Source organism: Nesoenas mayeri (assembly GCF_963082525.1).
Source record: "Nesoenas mayeri genome assembly, chromosome: 12".
NCBI classification, from domain to species: domain Eukaryota; kingdom Metazoa; phylum Chordata; class Aves; order Columbiformes; family Columbidae; genus Nesoenas; species Nesoenas mayeri.
In genome coordinates this window covers 14,648,558-14,669,907 of record NC_137547.1, presented here as the reverse complement: position 1 = coordinate 14,669,907, position 21,350 = coordinate 14,648,558, and the positions used below count along the sequence as shown (strand labels likewise).

General features: G+C 45.5%; 1 protein-coding gene across 1 annotated transcript in view; it reads left to right on the top strand.

Annotated features, from left to right (window-relative positions):
• The first annotated feature begins 1,022 nt into the window (after nucleotides 1–1,022).
• EDC4 (enhancer of mRNA decapping 4) overlaps nucleotides 1,023–21,350 on the top strand; it is a 34,274-nt gene continuing 13,946 nt past the window's right edge. Inside the window, exons 1-16 of the mRNA XM_080352018.1 lie at nucleotides 1,023–1,155; nucleotides 5,228–5,384; nucleotides 6,446–6,557; nucleotides 7,678–7,777; nucleotides 9,329–9,518; nucleotides 10,562–10,709; nucleotides 11,242–11,346; nucleotides 12,256–12,365; nucleotides 12,929–13,012; nucleotides 13,556–13,651; nucleotides 14,691–14,793; nucleotides 15,238–15,418; nucleotides 17,195–17,267; nucleotides 17,702–17,793; nucleotides 18,436–18,632; nucleotides 20,665–20,753. Of these exons, the coding sequence (XP_080208144.1) occupies nucleotides 1,077–1,155; nucleotides 5,228–5,384; nucleotides 6,446–6,557; nucleotides 7,678–7,777; nucleotides 9,329–9,518; nucleotides 10,562–10,709; nucleotides 11,242–11,346; nucleotides 12,256–12,365; nucleotides 12,929–13,012; nucleotides 13,556–13,651; nucleotides 14,691–14,793; nucleotides 15,238–15,418; nucleotides 17,195–17,267; nucleotides 17,702–17,793; nucleotides 18,436–18,632; nucleotides 20,665–20,753 (1,916 nt within the window). The 5' untranslated portion in view covers nucleotides 1,023–1,076. The remainder of the gene's footprint in view (nucleotides 1,156–5,227; nucleotides 5,385–6,445; nucleotides 6,558–7,677; nucleotides 7,778–9,328; nucleotides 9,519–10,561; nucleotides 10,710–11,241; nucleotides 11,347–12,255; nucleotides 12,366–12,928; nucleotides 13,013–13,555; nucleotides 13,652–14,690; nucleotides 14,794–15,237; nucleotides 15,419–17,194; nucleotides 17,268–17,701; nucleotides 17,794–18,435; nucleotides 18,633–20,664; nucleotides 20,754–21,350) is intronic.

The window sequence follows — 21,350 nt, the reverse complement described above, 5'->3', positions numbered from 1 at the left end:
ATGAAAGTCACGCTCAAAATTATTCTCTGGAAGAGACGAGCTCTTTGAGCAGGAGGCGTTTTGTGCAGTCACTGCCAGGCAAGGATCCTCATGTTTTAGCTCAAGATCTAAATGAAGCCTGGCAGAGAAGGGAGGATCTAAGAATAGGTCTGGCTTATGAACCTTGCCCTGCAGAAGGATCTGCTCTGAAATCAGGGTCGTCCTTTGAATAATGAGCTCAATGAGCCAAGAGAGAGCTTGCCTGAAAGTCAGGATCGAGGAATGATACACATGGCAGGTGTTAGTTTAAAAACTAAACAAAATGAGATTCTCTTAGGCCACTAAAGGTTCAAAGCAAATTGCTCTTGCAGATCCTTCTGCGGCTCTTTCTCCTGCCTTTCTCTATGTGTTCACTTCTTATTCCTTACCTGGAAAAGACAACCACCAGTGTTTCCAAATCAGTATTGCTTGATATTGTTGGACACCCGCAGGTCACTTTTGGGGTCTGATACATCCAAACGGATCTGCTGTCTCTTGTGTTTCACGCCCATGTTCACTGCGCTGAGGACCCTGAGCCCCCATAGTCACCTCGTGAGCCAGAGGCCTGTGGGGAGAGAGGCCAAATCTGCCGCCGGTCGGTGGGTGAGGGCAGCAGTTTGGGGTTATGTTTCCCCCCTAAACAACCTGTCTTCACCCTTTATGTGTGAGACTTCAGGTGTCGCACACGGCGCTGCACGCAGCCCGTGGGAATGGTACCGGGGGCGCTGACACGGTGCCCGAGGGGCCGGGGCCGGTGTGACCCGTGAGGCCCGCGGCAGCCGCCCTTCTCCGCGAGCCGCCGGCCCCACGGGAAGGAAGGGGGCGGCGCGGGAGCCCCCGGGCAGCTCCCGCCGCTCGGGGCCGCCGGGTGGGATCCGCCACCGATCCCGCCCCGCCCAGGGCCGGGCTGGCTCCGCCCCCGCCGCGCCCGGAACGCGCCAACCCGGCGGCGGTTTCCGCCCGGCGCACCAAGCCCGGACCGGAGGCGGAAGCGTGGGCGGCGGGGCCGGGGCAGCGCGCTGGCGGTTGTGCGGGCGGCGGGAAGCGGGCCGGGCCCCATGGCCTCCTCCTCCAGCATCGACATCGAGGACGCGACCCAGCACCTGCGGGACATCCTCAAGCTGGACCGGCCGGGAGGTGAGGGGCCGGGACCGGGGCTGCGCCGGAGGCCGCGGGCCTGATCGGGGCGGGGCCGCCGCACGGGGCCGAGGACCGCGCTGCCCTGTCCCGGGACGGGGCTGCGGGACCCTCCTCAGCCGGTTGCCGCGGGACCCTCCTCAGCCGGTTGCCGCGGCCCCGCCGTCTGTCAGGCGGCTGCACGCCGGACCCGTTCCCCGCTCGGAGCACTGGTGGCATCTCCCTCCGCCTGCTCCGTCCCGCCCGGGCCGGGGGGTCCCGCTCGGCGCTGCCGCTCCCGAGGAGCCCCGGGCGGCAGCGGGGGCTGTGGAGCATCCGCGGGCGGAGAGGAGCCGGCCCAGCCGGAGCACCGCGTGTGGGAGAGGATCATTCTGCTGGGACCCGGAGCTCCCTGTGCTGCGGGATTCGGGGCTCGTTTTGTCTGAGAAGTATCACTGCTGGGAACCGAACTGCACTGCCCTCCCACACACAGATTTGCCCCCTGTTTTGAGAATACTTCGAGTTTTTCCTGGAGTGTCTTGCTGGGCTCTGTGAACGGGGCTGTCTGGCCTCTCTGATCAGTGCCCTGTTCAAGCCTGATGAGAAAATGACCTGGAGAAGACTGAAACCATAAATATTTTGTAAAAAAACCTCCCTAGCCTCTGTGTAGAATTTATGCTCGTGCTATTTTGGAGGCGAAGGTAGGAGTAACGTAGCTTCCAAGTGCCCTGAGTGTCAGTACAAATGTGCCACCTCCAAAGCAACTACCACGTGTGCTGCCTTTTGCTTGGCCAAAAGGTTGAGCAGTTGGACACAGGATTGTTGTGGGAGGTGTGTAGAGACACATGAGGTGATAGAACAAACCTGCAGGAGCTTTCTTAGTTTTACTGCCCATAGAGAAACTTCTCCCTATGTGAAGCAGTTTCTCTTATTCCTGGAGCAGTTGGGTGTTCTTGGATTATAATTCTTGTAAGAAAATATGCTTTTCTTTCAGAGCACAGTGCTCTGTACTTGAAACACTGAAAGGAAAACTCAATGCAGGGATGGGGAACACTTGTTTCACAAGCAATTGCTGAAATGAAAGGATCTGCCATGGTTGGAGATGTTTCTCTCAAGGTGACTTGCCTTTCCCCTGAAGCAGCTTCTATCACTGAATGAAGCAAAGGAGTTATTTACTGAGTATGACTTATTTCTTTTAATTCTTCTTCTTTAGTATGCGTTCTCTTTATACCTTTGATGTCAACTCCAGTACACAAGAAGGCAGTTGAGAGGAAAAGGAGCAAATGCACAGTGAATTATGCAGTGAGGAACCTGTGATTGTTCTCAGCAGAAATCACTGCCTGGGTAGTGACAAATAGACTTGAAAGAAGAACAAAGAACTGGACGTAACAAAATGAAGAACAAGAGTAGTTGTTTGTTAACTGAAAGCCTCTGAAAATCCTGTTAGGAAGTCAAAGGAAAGGGAAACTGGGGGATGCTTCAAGGCTTCTGAATGAGAATAGAAACAGCCTCATGAATTGCCTTGTGTAGGGCCAGCCTTGTCTGGCATAATGTTGCTGTGGCCAGGGTCCTCTCTAGCTCTGGTTTCTGTTATGCCCTGGCTTTCACTTTCAGATTCTAATGCCCGGGGTTTCATTTTCAGATTCTAATACCCAGCAGGGACCAGTGTAGCTGCTTTCCAAGGTTACTGCCACAAATAATTTTTTACAGTAGTAGGTGCACGTAGGTTTGAGCAGCAATTTGTTACTCTGCATGCTGTCCAGGCAGGTGACAAGAAATACTACAGAGTTTACAACTGTTACAGCACTTTTTTAGTTCTTCTGGTTCTAGTGACTATGAAAATGCAATCCAGCCCCTCAGTCTCTCTTGACACGGTTTTCTCCCCGTTTTGGCAAACATCACCTGTTGCTTCAGTTGCCTTTGCCCTTTTTTGACGCCGTGCCCTCAGCCCAGAGGAGCTGCATGACCAGACCATGGACCTCCCCGCTGGGACACGCAGACAGGCTGCCAGTGCCAGATGCTTCAATCCATGCTGCAATCTCTGCTGATAACCAGGTGTTACATGGGCTCACCCTACTGGTGTGGCGTTTGTCAGGGAAGTCACCGTTTATAACAAAGTAGTGTCTGTGATGCAGGGGGGGAGCAGAAAAAGTTCAGTGTCTCGGTTCTGATTGCTCTAGCTTTCCTGCTCTTTAAAAAGTTAATGAAAACAGCTGCACTTCCTTCACTTTGAAGGCGTAAATCTACTAGTCTAGGTTAACGCTTTGGTTTTGTTCCTGTACCTACTAAATGCTGAGCCTTTTCCCTTCTTTTATGCCTTCAGGACTGTGTGCAGGCAGCACCTGTGCTTGTCTGGCTCCCATTAAGACAGTGAAGGGCTCAGTCCATTCCTCAGCTTAAGAGCACTGTTGTTGTGCCCATCAGCCTCTGTGGAGTGTTTCCTCCTTCCCTTTCCCATGGAACAAACATCACAGTCCTGCTGTCCATAAAAGAGCAGAGATGCTTTTGTGCACCATTCTGTTGCTGCAAATAGAGCAAAGTATCATCTTTCTCTGGCAGCCTGGATGCTCTTTCTGTAGTGGATATTTTCCTGCTTTTGATTGCAAAGGGTAAATTGCCGTCGATGGAAGTTGCTACAACTGGAGAAGCACCCACCATATGATGTAGGAATAAGGGGCACAACTTATCTTGCAACAGCGAGGACGGCACAGGTGTGTGAGGTGGTTACAGGGTCTCATTCCCTGGCCTGAAGTTTCCTCGTGCTATGTAAGCGTCACTGCCGCTTTCTTCACGCGGTGAGGGTCAGCTGAGGAGAGCACCCAAACACTCTCTGCGTTGGGATACCCTGTCACTGCACAGCCTCTGTGTGCTCATACTGTCCTTGCTTTATTTAATAACTTTGTTCATAGGCAAGTTTCAAATATTCTTCTGGCAAATATGAAATAGTTACAGTTATTTCTGTAGACAGCAGCACTCGTCCTGATATGTTAAAGCCTGTTTGGTGACTGAAAGCTTGTCTTGCTTTCAAAGGACGTACCTCTTGCCCATGGTTATGTTTAAGTTTGTTACGTATGCTAGTAACTGTGAAGCTTCTGGTGCTGGGAGCAGCCATTTTGCAGGAGCTCAGCAGCAGTTGTTACCTGGCAACAGTATACGAAATTTCAGTTTTCAAACCCAGAGAAAATTTCAGGCGAGGATTTTGCTGTGAGAGGAGGCTTTGACTTCAGTGTAGTGATGTGTGAGTGCAGATGGATGGGGCTTGCTCTCCAATGGGGGTCATCAACTATTCACCTTGCTGGTGAAATAAAAGGATGGATCTCCTTCACCCCCTGTTTCATCTGTCCCCTTCTAAAAGCCTTCAGAAGACACAGAGGCCACCAGGCAGCTTGTGCTAGCCCAGGTATCTGAAGGCAGGGCACTTGCACTCTTCAAAGCACAGCTGAAACTGTGAACAAATGGTGGCTTTACGCAGAACTCGAGTGTTGTAAACTTCTGTGGGGCTAGTTGACCAAGGGAAAAATATGGGAATCCTATAGGCACAGCTGCAGTTTCATAGCGAAGTTATCTGAACACCAGTACTTTGAGATCAAGTCTCAGTAAGAAGCTGGTTTTGGAAAGTAACAGTTGTATTATATCCAGCCAACCCCAAATGGTGCAACCAACCACTGTGTTGCTGGGCTTCGTAGGTCTCTCTGCAGGCATGAAGACTAGGAACAACTTTTCAAAAACTCTTTGGTTTGGCACCTGGTTCAGTAAATCTGAATTAACAACTTAGTCTTTCTGATCTAAGAGTATTTGCTCCTTGAATCTGTTAAGTTCTTGGTACCTGTTCTTTGGTGTTTTTCTGGTCTGCTGGGATTGCTTGTGTGATAAAAGAGCTATGACTTCACTTGTTTATTTGGAGACCAGTTTCTTATATGGAAGGTCTCTTAGACATCCTTTTTGGAGAAGAGCACTTTTCCCAGCCAATTCAGCGTATTCTACCTGATAGACCAGTAGAACCTGACAAAAACTATCTGGAGGCAGTGTATTTAACGCAGTGCTATTTCTTTTAAATGAATATTGTGCACAGTTGGTCTTTTTTCCCACTTAGGTTCAGTGAATGAGAACCAGAGACCGTCCAATTCGTATAACGGAGACCTGAATGGACTGCTGGTGCCTGATCCCATCGTGGCCGGAGATGGATCTTCTTTGGCTAAGCCAGTCCATCGCAGCATCTCTCTGGGAGCCCTGCAGGAGAAGCAAGTCATGTAAGTTTTGTCGAAGAAAGGATGAGAGTGAGTAGAAAATGATTAAAAATTAATTCTGGTGAGCCTGGACAAAAGTGCGAGGAATCCGACAGTGAGTTTTACCTTGAGTTGAGGTGACAGTTTGAAGTCCATGCTGTTGATCAGAGCTTTTGTAGGTTTTGTGAGGCTGATGCACGGAGCTGGCCATCCTTTCTGCTCAGGAACTCAAGAATATCAGCAGAACTGTTTAGAGAGGAAGGGAGCAGGACTGGCCACGTGGTGGACATTGCAAGTTGGAATGGAGGTAAATTAGCAGGGCTCTGAGTGAAGCTTAGTGTTCTTATGGAGACCTCCAGCTGCACTCCTTCTGGGACCCAGGTTGCCTGAGGGGTAACTTACACTAGTTCACAGTACAGTCCACCTTGTGCTTGCAGAAGTATTTATCTCTGTAACTTAAAGCAGGACAAATGGTTCTGAGCTGGATTTCTGCCCGGCTCTCTGCTGAGTCGTGCATCAGTGTGTTTTGGACAGTACATGTGCTTTTACTGCTTGTATGCAAGAGAACATATGCATATAGAATACTTTGGATTTGTCATGGGAGTATTAATACAAATCCACATCAGTCTAATTAGTGCAACACTTACCTTCATACACTGACTCTTAACATCAGAGCTTTTTAAGTAGCATATTTGGGGGTTCTCTGGTTATAGTTTTGAGAAGGGATGCCCTGAGAACCACAAGCAGCACGTGCTGGTGTTGATGAGGTTCAACTGGTTGGCTTTGGTCTCTTTGTACTTTCCAATGCTGAGCAGTAAGTAGTCAAGGCTACTTTAACCAAATATAAGTCTGTGCTCAGGTCAGATAGGCTGGAGGTTTTTAAGCTGAACAAACCAGGTGTTTGATGCCCTCAAACCTGTGGCATGTGGGGAAGGGAGACTCTTAACTGAAAGTAGTTTCTGTTCTCAGTTGTTCAATTCACACATCCTAGATGCACAGATATTCATGAATAGCAAATATCTGACCTCTTTTCCTATGAGTCCTGTCTGATTTTTTTTTTTTTTTCCCTTTGTTTTTCTTAAAAGCTGCCTTTCTGGTGATGACAGCTCCACTTGCATAGTGATATCAGCAAAAGATGTGGAGATAGTGGCCAGCAGTGATTCCAGCATCACCAGTAAGGCCAGAGGGAGTAACAAGGTAAGGAACAAGAGAAAGCATAGTTTTGTCTCTTACTTTTAGTCACATCAGCTCATGCTTGAACACATTAAACAGAAATGGATATCTGCTTTTCTGTGTTGTGTGAGTTTGTAATTGCATGGAAGTTTGTCAAAAAGCTTAACAAAGGGAGAAAGGTCTTTTGTAACTGTTTGTTACTGTTATTCCAGAGTCTGGCCAAGTTATCTTCTAATTCTCAGGAATAAGTTCATGATCTCAGCTGTAGGTTCTTAGGAAAGTGCCCTTCCTTCACAAACAAGGTTTTCCTTCTTATAGTTTCTTCACTGGAAGGTCTTCACTACGAAGGGAGGGTTGCTCTTGATAGTTTGCTGGCCTTGGTCCTGCTGAAAGCTCCCCCCAGCACATCAGGGCTGCAGAAGAACCCAAATGCTGAGACTAGAACTGGTGCTGTACCAGAGTGCTAAGACGTGCTCAGAACCAGTGCTAGTAGTTGGGAGAGAGAACTGTGGTCTTGATCCTCTCAGCACTTTTCGATATTATATAATTTTGTTCTTTGATGTGCGATGAATTAAGGGATCTCAGAGCTTGTAAATAAATACTGTACCATGTTATCAATGTTTTTCATAGATGATAGTGAAGAGAAAAATGAAAGGGAAGGATTGCTGCCATAACGTCCACAGTATTTAATTCTTTGCTTGCAGAGACAACACTTATAAAATAAAAACAGGGCGCTCAGTTTCTTGGAAAGCCGTATTGAAACCAAAAAAGCAAGTGCCCATGCAGCAAATATATTTCTGTATTTCAAAACAGTTTCTAAGAACTGGGCATCCAGACACAGTGCTAATAAAGAGGTAAAGGCTGCTTTGCTGTACTTGCAGGGTCAAGTGTTGTTCTGCAGAATGATAAATTCAGTGAGTTTCATTCTTTCTTGCAATAGAAGAAAATATTCATTAGCCTCCAGAACTTTTCATGTTCAGGGCTCTGCTACCTGGTATTCAATATGCAATTCCTCCTACCAGCTGCTAACAGTTCCTATTAAGCATTACAGATCTTCCCTGGAGGAAATAATATATTTTGCAAGTTTGTTCCAGGAAAATGTTACTTTGAGACACTTCTCATGCTTTTTCTTTCTCTTGAGCAGGTGAAAATTCAGCCTGTTGCCAGATATGACTGGGAGCAGAAATACTATTATGGCAATCTGATAGCTGTTTCAAACTCTTACCTGGCTTATGCCATTAGAGGTGAGATACCTTCTTGTCTTGGATGTGATTTGTATTCTTTTGCTCTGTGTATTTCTAAAAGAGGCAAGTTTACATCAGAAAAAGGTAACTGGCAATAATTTAAACACTCTTGAAATACCAATATCAGGGTGCTGTTGTAATATGAATATAAGTGGGGCTGAGCTACAAGGGAGGGAAAAGTTGATGCTGTAGGAGAGCTTCCATGGAGAAGGAAAGCTTTTCCGATGTGTGAAATAAAAGAAAGAGAAGGACTCAGTTGGGATGGAGGAAAAGGTAAAGGATTGTATCAGTTTCATTGGATAGTAAGCTGATGTTCAGATTACTCCTCTAATTAAATACTTACGCAGTAAACGAGCTTCTCTGTAGCTAAGCTGAGAAACAGCTCTGTGGTAATTTGAGCAGTTTGGGATGGATTTGCCTGCATAAATTTAGAGTTGAGTTTAAAGCTAAATTTAGAGGAGCCAAAGAGCAATGCAAATGCAGTGTGTTCTGCAGTAGGAAGGGAAAAGCAGAACAACGCAGGGGAAGATTGTTTCACAACATACCTGAAACAAATGAACGCTTTGCTCTCTGCAACGTCTCTGCTTTTATATAGCCATACAGTGTGGAGGGCTCCATCAGCTCTCCCCTTCTTCTTAGTTCTGGCACCAGTCGGTTTGTTTGGCCTTTAATGAAATCCACTACTCTGCTTCTGTGTTTTTCCCTAACTGAGGTTATTTTAGAGGAGCCTTAGGGCATCTCACCCTTTTTTTAATGTATCAAAGCTTGGGTGCAGTAACACCTACAGAGGGCTAAGTGGTCTGCTAGGGCTGGCTTGGGCATCAAGAAGTGAAAACAATATGGTCTTCATAAGACTGCCTGCATTGTAGCCATGTTTGTCTGTAATGAGGAAGTTGGAAACTTTGCTCGGTGTGTGCATGCTCTAAAACATGTTCATTTCAGTCACATAAGCTAAAAAGTAGTGCTCTTTGCCAGGTGACTTTTTATGCTTTTTAAATTCACCTTACAGAAGATGTATTTGAGCTACCTGCCTCTCAGGGATTCCTTTGCTCCAGTTACTGAAAACGAAATTGCAGTTAAAATTGATTCACTGTTACTGGAGGTCAGTCTTGGAGGTTTGGTAGCTTTGTCATGAGCTCAGGATAAAGATTTAGGCCTTGCATTTAATGAAGGCATCTTTGATGAGAATAATCCCAAGAATCACAAGAAGTCAACTTGCATTGACTTTTTAAGTAGAGCAACTTAGAATCTGAGGTGCTCAAGAAATTGTAGAAGATATGGGGAATTAAGCTGCCCTTGCAGGGTAGATGAAGTACTTCTTGATGCTGCCGTTCCAGTCTTCTGCACCAAAGCTGAAAAGTGCAGTGGATATTTGTGTGTGTACCTTGGATCCTGAAAAGGCTTGTTAACATGGTACCTGTTGATGTGGGTTTTCAGTGTGCTGTCAGTGACAGCTGATGTTTGCTGGAAGTGCTGACGCCTGGAAGCAAAGGGATCATGTGGGGAAACCACATGGATAAATGGTGACTTCTCCCTCTCTCTTTTCTGCAGCTGCCACCAATGGCTCCGCTATGGTGCGGGTGTTGAGCGTCAGCACTGCTGAGCGGACCTTGCTGAAAGGATTCACAGGCGGTGTGGCAGACCTGGCTTTTGCTCATCTCAACTCCAACCAACTGGCCTGCCTAGATGAGGCTGGCAACCTTTTTGTCTGGCGCCTGGCCATGGATAAAGAAAAAATCCAGTATCTTGTCAAAATACACCTCATATGAGTCTTTGTGTAATGGTTAGAGGTGAATACAACCTCAAAATTGTGACTTATTTCCTAGCCTTTCCAGAATAGCAGCTTGCAGGGGGAAGGTCGATGGTTCTGTCTCATGTAGAGTATCAAATCAGTCAACCTGTACCTGTGTTCAGCACAACCATTACTTGAAATCACATGTAACTTGAAAATCTAGGAGTAACACCTCAGTGTTCCTTCTGATCCAGGCAAAAGTAGTCAGTGAGAAGTGTCAGTCTGTACTAGCTGCCATTACACATCGACAGCGTCACCTTGACAATGTGACAAGGCTTTTTACTCGTGTTTGTCTGGTTCTAACTCTTCAGTTACTTTTCTGGGAAAGAGGATGTAATACTTTTTTCGCGCTCACTAACTTCCTTCCAAACCTGTCACCACTTTTCTTTTGGTGGTCCTGAAATTTATTTTTAGTGTTGGATTTATTGCTGCAAATCTTTTAATTTGTAGGAGTGACTGCTTGATGCTTTTGGGAAGCATGTCAGTCTATGGAATTGTGTCATGTTAGGTTGTGACTTCTTAATTTCAATTGTATACCATAATTTCAAAAGCACCTGGAGCAAAGGTGGTTGTAGTTTGTTGAGGTCTGATTTGTATGGGTGGACCAGAGCACTCAGCCTGAGGCAGTGTGGTGGCTGTTGTGTCTTTCTATGGTAGTGTTGTTGCAATGCTAGCTGAAATAATTGAATCTGTCCACCAGCAGTCACACGGATTGCACATTCAGATGTGGCTGTGCACTCCTGTTCTGCTTATGCTGTCCCTGTCTGCAGCCTGCAAGAGAAAATTATGAGAATCTTTTACCTTTTGTAAGCTTAACCTCTTCTGCCAGTGATGAAATGCTAGCTTGTCTGCTTTCTTCGCAGAATCCTTTTACCTGATTTCTTTTTGAATCTCAGTGATCTGAAAAAAGCTTGAAGTTTAATAGTATTTACCAGAGGACCAAGCCTGAGTAGTGTCCATAGTGTGTTACGTTCCTTAACGATGGTGATCAGAGAGGAGATCTTGGTTAACATCAAGCGACCTGACAATACCCCCTTGAACACCTCTCGAAGAATCATCTGGTGCCCTTTCATCCCAGATGATAATGAAGAAAGTGGTGAAGAGGGAAGTCAGACGTTGGCATTGTTGCACGAGGACAGGGTAAGGAAACTTTGCTTTAGAAATGTTGTCCCTTATTACCTTTAGGGGGAGAGAATCTAATGAAGGAAGGAGCCGATATGGTTACAGCTCTAAAGACTCCTGTCTAGTTTGTGCTGCAGATCCTCCTGTAATATGAGATATGGGGATTCCTCTCTTCCCAGGAGAGGTCCTGCTGATCTTTCTCTGGGGCTCAGGAGGGAGGAAAATGGTAACTTCTGCTCACTGTCAATAGCAAAACCACTAGAAAATGTGGAGAGCCAGAGGCATCACTTGTCTGTTCAGGCTGAACCAGTTCCCAGGGGAGTGGGCTTGGTGAGCAGCAACCACAACTGCCAAGAGCAGTTCCCAGTACTTATGTAAGACTGGGTGCCAGAAAAGCATCTAATGGCCAAATTGGGTGGAGATGGGAAGGGTTATGTCACATACTTGCTGTTGGGCTGGTATGTGAGGATATAAAATAAAATAAATTCTCCACTGGATCAGACCGGTAGTTGTAGAAATAAACCTGTGTGCCCACCTGTTTCTTTTCCAGGCAGAGGTGTGGGATTTGGACATAATCCGAGCAAACAACAGCTCCTGGCCAGTGGAAGTGCCCAGCATCAAAGAAGGCTTCATCGTAGTGAAAGGCCACAGCACGGTATAAACCTGTTCTGCTTTCTTTATTGCCATCACGTAGCTGACTGCTACAGATCACTTTGGTTTTCTGTAGGTTATAGTGTCTCAAGAGCTGCAGTTCTTAGAACAGTTGGCTGTAAAAAACCAAACAAAATAATCAAAACTGTTTCTTAGCCATCTGCACTGTCACCCACCATCTGCTGGCCACATACACACACACTTGGTAAGGAACCCTTGTTTAAAGAGCCAAGATGAATGTATAGCTTTGAAAATGGCTCTTGAAAAAAAACTCATCTATATTTCCAATTGGCAATCTGGGCTGTATTTCAACTATTTTGTGATATCTCCTGGTAAATGGAACGCTGCTGTGGTTTACTGCTGGATGAGAAGGGCAAATTTAAGCCCGATGTAATCTTTATTCTTCTGTGATTCCCCCTAATGAATATAGTTACATCTGTGAGTACAGTGGACCAGGACTGCAGCTGAGTATCCAGTAGTTGATATTTTGAACCTAAAAGAAACAATTGGAAAGAGTCAAATTCCACTTTTTGAACAGGATGATGATAAAGTAATTCTATCAGTTAGATGAAACAATTATGATTGTGAAACAGTAATGACTGTGAAAAGCCAGAAGATCTCAAAACAAAATGAGATCTCTTCGTAACATGAGTAACAGTGAGAACAGTAGCAGCACAATCCATTGTATTTGAGTTTGCTGTCTGGAAAAGGCAATTGCTAATTATTATTACAAATTAAAAAAAAAGAGTCCTGTCAATTTTTCAGTGAAGGGATCAGTGTTGATGTCTGTTAGAAATCACTCTGACCTCCTTTGCTACTGGACTCTTTGTCAAATTCCTGATTTACGAGAGTACTCTTTCTCCATAGAAAGCTATGAAATCAGTTTTCTGTGTCTTTTCCTCTCTCTGTTTAGTGCCTGAGCGAGGGAGCGCTTTCTCCAGATGGAACCGTGTTGGCCACAGCAAGCCACGATGGTTTTGTCAAATTCTGGCAGATCTATATTGAGGGGCAAGATGAGCCAAGGTAACTGGAGAGTTAGGAAATGAAGAATCTCGGAACAGAGAACAGTGTTTTCTCTGTGAGAATTGCCTGTAATCACCATGGTCATTCTCAGGGCATTATAATAGTAGAGGGTGAATATTTGTAAAGTAATTTGTTGCAGAAGGGTTGTACCACTGAATATCATGGATGCTCAAGGTTTGGTGAGCTTAGGAAAAAAGCAAAGAGCTGTGTCTGGAGCCAGGACTTCTGTGCTGTGCACAGGCTGTAGTCAGACGCTTTTGCAATGTCCATGTAAATGCAGAAAGCTTCTCTGAGCTGTTCTTCAGTGTTGACTTTTATGTATTGTGCCTTTGTTAAGACACCAAACCAAATACCATCACTTGATTTTATTTTTTGGTCACAATCTATGGCTGCATGGGCTGTGATCTCCTTATTTTACACAGGGCTGTAAACAGCTGCAAGCTGATAGTCCTTGGTGGCTGCTGACTTAATGCTGCCTTTGGACAAGGGGAATTCAGCACCCACTTTATATATTCTTCATTTACTACTCGCTGCACACACAGTTTTTTCTGATTCTTTCTTAGGTGTCTTCATGAGTGGAAACCCCACGACGGTAGACCTCTCTCCTGCCTGCTCTTCTGTGATAACCATAAAAAGCAAGACCCAGAGTAAGTCCCTAATTTAGTATTTGGATCATCAAACTTCAGTAGTGTCTTCTAACTCTACCTTGTAACTGCATTGTACTTGTAAAAAATCAGCATCAATTCCATGAAAGTAATGAGAATTCTAAGTTGATGAGTCCTTTCAGGTTTGTGGTATGTCCAGTTCTAACTGACCTATTATCCTCGAAATTTCTACTGCAGTTGATGAAAAAGTAGATGTGTGTGGGGATTTTTTTGTTTGTTTGGGGGGGTGGCTGTTAATTTTTGTTTGGTTGGTTGGTTTTTGTTGTTGGTGGTGGTGGTGGTTGGTGTTGGTGGTGGTGGTGGTTGGTGGTGATTGTTGTTGTTTTTTCAGTCTGTTGTGGCCTTAAGGTTCTTGGGAGCTACGGTGGTTTCTAATCTGCTTCAGAAACAGAGATTTTCTGGAAACTTAAAGACACGGTTGGGCAAAATCAGCTATGGGCAGGTTGTGAGGAAGTTTTCAGTGAAACATCCTCATGAGAAGGAGCAGACCTTCTCTAAGAGAACTTAATTCTGTTGTGCTTACAGGGTTCCCTTCTGGAGATTTCTCATCACAGGTGCAGATCAGAATAGAGAGCTGAAGATGTGGTGCACCGTGTCTTGGACCTGTCTGCAGACTGTCCGGTAGGTGTTGATATAACCCGACTCCCCTGAAGGGCTGGATTGACTTTGAGCAGTGGGTTGTAACAAAGCCCTCAGTTTCCAGGAATACTTTGCAAAGGTGATTCCTGATCTGTGATGGAGTTTCCTCCAGCCCCAGTCAGAGCCACCTCCTGTGCCAATCTGACCTGTTGGTTGGAAGCTCTCAGGGCTGTGACAGTCAGGTCAAGCTTGGGCAAGGCAGGGGAGGTTGATCCTTCTGTACAGTCTCCTTGGTGTTACCAAGGCCTGTTGTCTTCACTTTGATCTGCAGAACATAGACATACCTGTAGCATGAGGAGAGGCATCCCAAATTGCACTCCTTGAGAGCTTTCTTCTGTAAAAATACTGGATATTCAATAACCAATCTAGCATCTCTTCCTCTTACTGCTTTTTCTGATTTAAATAATGAGAGGCTGCTACACTGACAGAGCTTAACCTGTAGTTATACAGTGTTTATTTGCCGAGCCATATAGGTCCAGAAGTTCAAATTCCACTTTAGTCACTCAACTTGTGTTCCTTAGTTTTACTGTTCTGCTGCTGGATCGTGGCCTCTCTGATCACATGCACATGTATGTATGCAGTTCACTTCTGAATTGCCCTCTTAAAATGAGAAGAAACAGCATACAGCTTAGTGCTGCTTTTTCCACCTCATACTACAGAGGGTCCAGAACCCATGGAAGGGTTATTTTGGTTTGGTGGACTTTTGGTTTTAAATCTGTAGCATTGGCTGTTGTCCTGCTATGAATGTGGAACATGTTAAGTAATGACAAACTGTCATCTTTCACTTAAGTGTTCAGAATCTATATCTAGATCGTATTGTGTGATCTCCTTGCTGATCTCTTAGCTGAAGTCTGCACTGATTTCCACAATAATGTTTTTGTTCTGGTGGGTGGTTGCACTGTAATATGGCTGTAAACTCATTAAGATTTTTTTTTTTAATAGTGCAGTTTCGTGGCAGTCATTTTGGTTGTGCTAATCTACCTTGCTTTCTGCACTCCCTCATCTCTCTTTGTGGATATAGCTTTTCTCCTGACATCTTCAGCTCCATGAGTATTCTTCCCAGCCTGAAAGTCTGCCTGGACCTCTCTGCTGAATATCTGATACTGAGCGATGTGCAAAGAAAAGTAAGTGGTTCATTTTATTGCTGCCTGTGTGAGTAATGGTGATAAGAGAAATTACCATCTGTGTGACTATTTCTCCTGCCTAGGTCTGGGATTTGCACTTTAATAGCTAAAAATGCAGAACTTTGCCTTGGCTATTTTACTATAAGATGACAAATGGTAACAATTCACCTGATTAATTCTGAGGAGGCTTCAGGATGATTTCTCACCCTAAAGTAAAACTCCCATTTGGAGACATCTGTGTCTGGCACAGCAGGATTGCATTCCTCACCAACTTAACTGGGATAGTATGTGTGCTTACTGTGGTTCCCCTGGGTGTTTTGTTTCAAGTTTAAATGGCCCAAGCTTTATTTCTCACATTTTTCCAGTTGTTCCAGATATCGTTCCGTTGTTGAGCTTTGTAGTCCACACAGTTGCTCAGTGACTTACTGTTTCTGGTTCTTCCAGGTCTTGTATGTGATGGAGCTGATGCAGAACCAAGAGGAGGGAAAAGCTTATTTCAGCTCCATCTCTGAGTTCCTCCTTACCCACCCAGTGCTCAGCTTTGGCATCCAGGCAGTGAGCCGCTGCCGGTTAAGGCACACCGAAGTGCTCCCAGCAGAAGAGGAAAATGACAACTTATCTGTAGGTAGGTGATGAAAATAAATTGGCTGCTGTGACTTCAGGATTTCTTTCCTAACTGGTTTTGGCTTCCTCATGAAAGTCTGGCTCTTTTCTCTTAGTCCATACAAAATACATCCTTTGCAGCTGGAGTACTGCAGGGAAACACAGTAGAGTTGGTTACAAGGGATCTCTGGATGTTTCTGGTCCAGCCTGCTGCTTGAAGCAGGGCTATTGCTGGTGGCTGATCAAGTCACCTATGGCTTCATCTAGTTGCATGTTGAAGACCCCCAGACATGACAGTTCTGTCTGCTCAGGTGCCCTGTTTCAGGGCTGCACCCATTCCTAAAGAAAATATTCCTTAATGTTGAACCTGAACCTACTAATCCAGGTTGTAGCCATTGCCCCTTAGCACACAAAAACTCTGCTGAGGTGTTTCTGTTATTAAAAAGTATTCCAGGGCTGTATGAACTTCACTGCCTGCAAGTGACACTTTGGTTAAGGTACAAGATTAGCTGCTCCGTACCTGAGCCGCAATGCTTTTGTGATCATGTAGTGTCATTGTCCCAGCAGAACACAGGGGACGACTTCCTCTGGCAGCAGAGGACCATGTCTTCCTCCAGCGCAGTTTGATGCAGGCTCATAGAAGCAAAAGGGTTCCTGGAATAACTGGCAGGATATATTTGTGTGACTGCTTGTCTGAGCATACTGTGTAATTAAACATCAGAGGTGTGAGCACGTGGTCTGAGGAGACCAGTTGGTTGCTTCTGAATCATGCCGGCAGAGCTGTGACATATGTGAGGACAGTATGCAGTCTGAGTTGAGCGAAAGGGTGGGATTCTTCTTCATCACATCTGGAAGGCATATTCCCAAGCCACAGAGCTTCTTGCAGTGGAAGTGAATAACTAGCTCTCTTTTTAGAGGAGAAACAAATGAGATGTCGTCTTCTGGCTGTTACTACGCTAAATATGACAGGGAATCCTGTGGAGAGCTGTCATATGTAGACTTTCCTTGATTGCTGCCTCTCTTCAAGTGTTGATTTGCTCCCGCTCTCCTACCTGTCCGCTGCTAAAACTTGGAAAGATCTTTGAATAACGTTAACGTATTTCCTGTTAGAAAGATACAGCTGTAGTAGTAGTCCAGATATGATGTGATCCCCTATACCCCTTCTTGTATATAATTATAGTTAATTCATGTTGTTGGTAGTAGTGGCATTGCTCTGAAATGGCAGAAGCAAAAATGGCAGCTACATGTAGCAAGTCAGGAGCAGACTGGGACTGGAGCTTCAGGTCCCCAGTTGTTGCTCAGATATTTAGGACAATTCACATAGGAATGCCTAATATATATATTTTTTTATGGGGAGTTAGGTTTATCTTTTCCACTCAGCCTCCTTAGCTTTGTTGGCAGTGAGACTGATACAGATGGTGAGTGAACGTTTTCAGCGCTGAACTCCTGTATGATGTAAGCTGGTGTTTCTCTCTTAAAATGTACCTAACTAGTCACTTCAACAGCCAGAACAAATCCATGGCAGCTTCCTCCTCTTTACTTAGTGAGGTATCTTTTTTTTTCCTCCCCTCTTCCTTGAGGCTTATTTGAGTGGATTAGAGCAAATGTGGTTGCTCTCATTGCAAAGTAAAGGGAGTGGAGGATACACTTGCCCTTAATAGGGTGAATCTGCCTGAGAATTGGAGAAGTGATGAAGCTGTATCGTGCTGGCTCTCTGGTTCATCTGCTGTGATGTTTTTCTAGTAGTTTGTCTGCAGTTTCCGTCCAGCTTCATATTTTCCTTTTGTCTCATTTACAGAAGGTGCTCAGGGAGCCGGGGCTGTTGAATCAGCAGCAGGCGTGCTGATAAAACTCTTCTGTGTGCACACCAAGTGAGTATGCAGAGCAGCTGTCTGTGCTCGTCCTAATCCTGCACTGACCTCTAGAAATTTAACTTACAAATTCCTTTTGCTCATAACAAAAACTACTTTGTCCTGTAAAAATCTCTAGCTGTAGTGTGTTCAGTATGGCCGTATCAGGCAGTAGCCCTGCATAGTGCTGTGGCAAGCTGGTATTTTTGTCACCATGAGTAAGCAGTGACTTCAAGAGTAGTGCTCATAAGTGCTGGGAAACATCTCTGAAATGCATTGTGTGCCAGAACCGGGTGACATGGCTGAATGAGGATCAGCTTCTGCTTCTTCCGTCATGGGCAGAAAACACTAAAGCATATTCCATTGGAATCAGTTCCGTGAAAAGGAATCTTCTAAGCGTTAGACTTCTCTTAGTGATTCATAAACTCATCAAAGATGCCTGTTTCTTTTTTCAGGGCCCTACAGGATGTGCAGATTAGATTTCAGCCTCTTCATAGCCCTGACATGAGCGCATCCATGCCTTCCCATGGCTCTCATGACGAATTTGGTGAGCATTTGCAATAAATTGATTTTCAGCATTTCTGAGCCTTTAAAGGTTGTTGCAAGGAGGCAGCAGGAGAGCAGCTTTGGGTGTCTCTTCGTAATAGAGTGATGTCTTTGCATAAAAGGGGTCTGAATATGGACTGGCTGTGAAGCAGGACACTTGATTAGAGCCCAGTGTGAGTGTGGAGCATGGGGACATGTTAGGCGAGGAGCACTAACGCTTTGTGCTCGCTCGAGTTCACCTTTCTAGGTGATTTGGTACTTGTGTCAGAAACTTGACGTTTGTCTCTTGTTAGGTGGAAGAGATTAGAGTGACACCAGAGCTTTGGGAGTGGAGGGGACTGGGCTGTGTGTAGCGTGCTCCTTTAGTTCGTTCCCATTGTGGGATGTGGCTCTTAAACTGGCCTTGCGTTTAGAGAAGAAAGCAAGCTTGGGTCTTTTGTTATCAAGGCCTGATAACATGCACTGTTTAGCCTGCAAAGAGTAAGAGCAAGACACGATTTGCCTTGCCCTTAGCTCTGGTTAGCAGGATTTTTGCTTGTCCTTTTGGAATCCAGTATGGGAGGCAGTGACATAAATTCATAGCTTAAACTCTCAGCTTTTGGGGGAACTTCCTATGAATGGATTTGGTTTTCTCCCTTGGAAGCCTTTCCAGATCACATGGCTGATCTAAGCACAGAAGGGTTGGGATCTGAAAAAGGATCGGTGCACGGCTCTCAACCAGACCTGCGGCGTATCGCTGATCTGCCTGTACCAGCAGATTTCCTCTCTCTCTCAAATGATGCCAAACCTAAGCTGATGACTCCGGATGCATTCATGACACCAAGTGCATCTCTCCAACAGGTAACCAGAGAGCAGCACTGTTGGTGGTGGTGCAAGGGGTGGGCTTGGATTTTGATACTTTTGGGAACTTTTTCTAGGCGGTAATGACTCTCATAGGCTGAAGAAGCTGAATGCAGAGAACACAGGAAACTCTGTGCAAGTAGCCAAAGTGAATAAAGACAAGCTGGCACATCCAAAAAGCTAAGCTGGCCTAAGCTTGTGTTGTGAGTGCTGTGTTTAGCTGCCAAACTGCTGATGTAGCTGTGTTGTGCAGAAATGTGGGTTTGCTAACTAACTGTATCTAAGCTGAGAGACTGTTTTACACATGTTGTTTGGGGTTGTGATATAACTATAATAGAAGAAAATATGCTGTCTCTGCATATCCTGTCTGATGGGATCCTGTTGAGAATGTGTGTCTGAAATGATCAGGTGGGTAGATGGGCCTGTAACATTTTCCACATGAGATCTGCAAATCGTCAGTCCAGTAGCTCAGTGGGTTTTTTGTAATCTAACACAGCAGGCCTTGACTTATACAGGAAGCAACGCTCCTGTGCTTGCGCCAGGGATTTTGGTATCAGGAAGCACGTGAAATGTTCCTCAGGATTTGGTGAATTTCTGTGAAGGACAGCAAAGTGTCTTGGTGAAGAGCCATAACAAGCATTTATTCCTTGGTGGAGCTCTGAAAACATAGAATTCCTCTCAATGCTCTATCGTGTGTGGCCAGCAGTGCTGCACCACGCGCCTCTGGGTCCTGCCGGGCGTTTCTGGAGACTGTCTGGCACTGGGAGCTGCATCCATCTGAGTCAGTGCAGGTGTGTGGTGCTGCCCCTTCCTGGGGATGCCAACAAGCAGAAGTTCAGGAATTCACTTTTTCTTGGCCGTTCTGCTTTCAAGTGTCATGTTAGTTTTTCTTAAATCCATTCAGATATCCTTGCTTTATAGACTGCTTCTGTGCCTGCGTACCGAATTTGACTGTGTAGCTTTCTCCATGTGCTTTTAGGATGGGAGTAGACATAAATTAAAAAGCATTTTTAAAAGCCCGTGCTTTAAATACAGTGATCTGCAGTAAGAGTATAAGGTGTGGATTCCCCGTGTGAGAATCTGTGGTGTTTGTGTTTTCTCCGCCTTCCTGTGCAGAATGGCCTGTCAGCAGTTATTTGCCATGCTGATACGGTTTGCACAGGAGGAGAGTGCTTGTGAGCAGCGTTCCATCCGCACATCCTGAGGCGGAAACGTCTGGTTGTCACCACAGCTTGAACGTGTGCTGGAGGAGCCTGCATGCAGGTGGGCAGCACAGAAATGGAGTTAGTACTGACCAGGCTGATGAGATAGCGCCAATCCAGCAACAACTTGAGGAGCAAAGAAAAAATTAAACTCCTTCTAAAGGTTTTGGTGTTGCTAGCGAAGTTACTGAGTGCAGAAGTTAATTTTGTGCCTGAGGATGGGTAGCAAAGTTGTCCCAAGGCAACAGAGAGAAGTTGTTCAGCTCAGTCTCTGCTCTCTACCATAAACAGTGTCAAGCGCAAGAAGCTTGGCCAGACTGGCTTTCCCAGTGGAGTACTTGTGTGCTTATGTTGGTGGTCTTGATCTCTGTAGGTGTTTCTTGATGGGGGGCAGCGTAACCGCTGGTGCTCGTCACTGCCATCCAGCTAGCTTATGAGCAATACTTCTTGTGTGTTGGAGCATTTTACTTCCAGCTGTCAGCAGTGCAGGACTAAACCTTCTACAGACTCTGGCCTTGGTAGTGCTAACAGACCTTGACAAGAGCACTAGCTCGAAGAACAAAATGGGGATCTGGTGCCCAGCCCTGCAGAATGTAATTTTTTGGATGAAAGAAATTGCTTAGTAGAAGTGGTTGTGGTTCACATAATGAGGATGTATTTGGGCTTGACTTCAACCAAGACCCGAGCACTCTAGCGATACAACTTGACCTATTTTTTTCTGTTCCCTCTTTGCCAAAGACTGCTTAGGAATTCTGGAGCCAGCATTCTCGGGTCTAGTTCTGCTGTTGGACTTTTCTGTCACATCCTAACCACTGTGTATTTTCTTATAGATCGCTGTGTCTCCAGGCAGCAGCGTCAGCTCCCTGACTGCAGTCACAGCCATGAGTAGCACTTCTGTCACAGATGCCTCTATGCCCAGGTAAATAGATCACGAATTAAATAATATATTCATTTCTGCAGCTGAGCTGATACTGTCCTTCAGGGTGGCGCAGAGCTGTAGCGTATCTTGTAGGAGAGGAGATTGTAACCAGAATTAGAAACTGGCCTGAGCCCTGGTGTCCCTATATGGGCAACTGTTTACGTCTCTAATGCAGCTTGGAGCATGCCTGTTGTCATCCAAGGGGCCAACAAGAGTGTTTCCTTTGTGCCTCATAGGGATTCTCTTATTGCATCTCAGTTTTGTTGCTTTACATGCTTCTCCCAAAGGGCTGCCGTTGTTTACAGGTAAGAGAACACTGCAGCCACCAAGGACAGGGAGGTAATTGGGACTGTTAGGGAAATCTTGCTAGTGTCGCGGTGGGTTGGACTGCATAACAGATGGAAACTTTGGTTTTGTGGGCTGGTAAAAGGACAGAGACCTATCTCATAGTGTCCTGTTTCTCCCTAAACTCTGTACGGTGTGAACTGAAGGCATAAGAAGTCCCTTTTCCCATTGACACCTTGAATTCTAAGATAATGTGATGCCCCTCTGGGTTTTGTTTCCGCTTTGTCTCTTTTTGTGCTGTATGGGCACGAG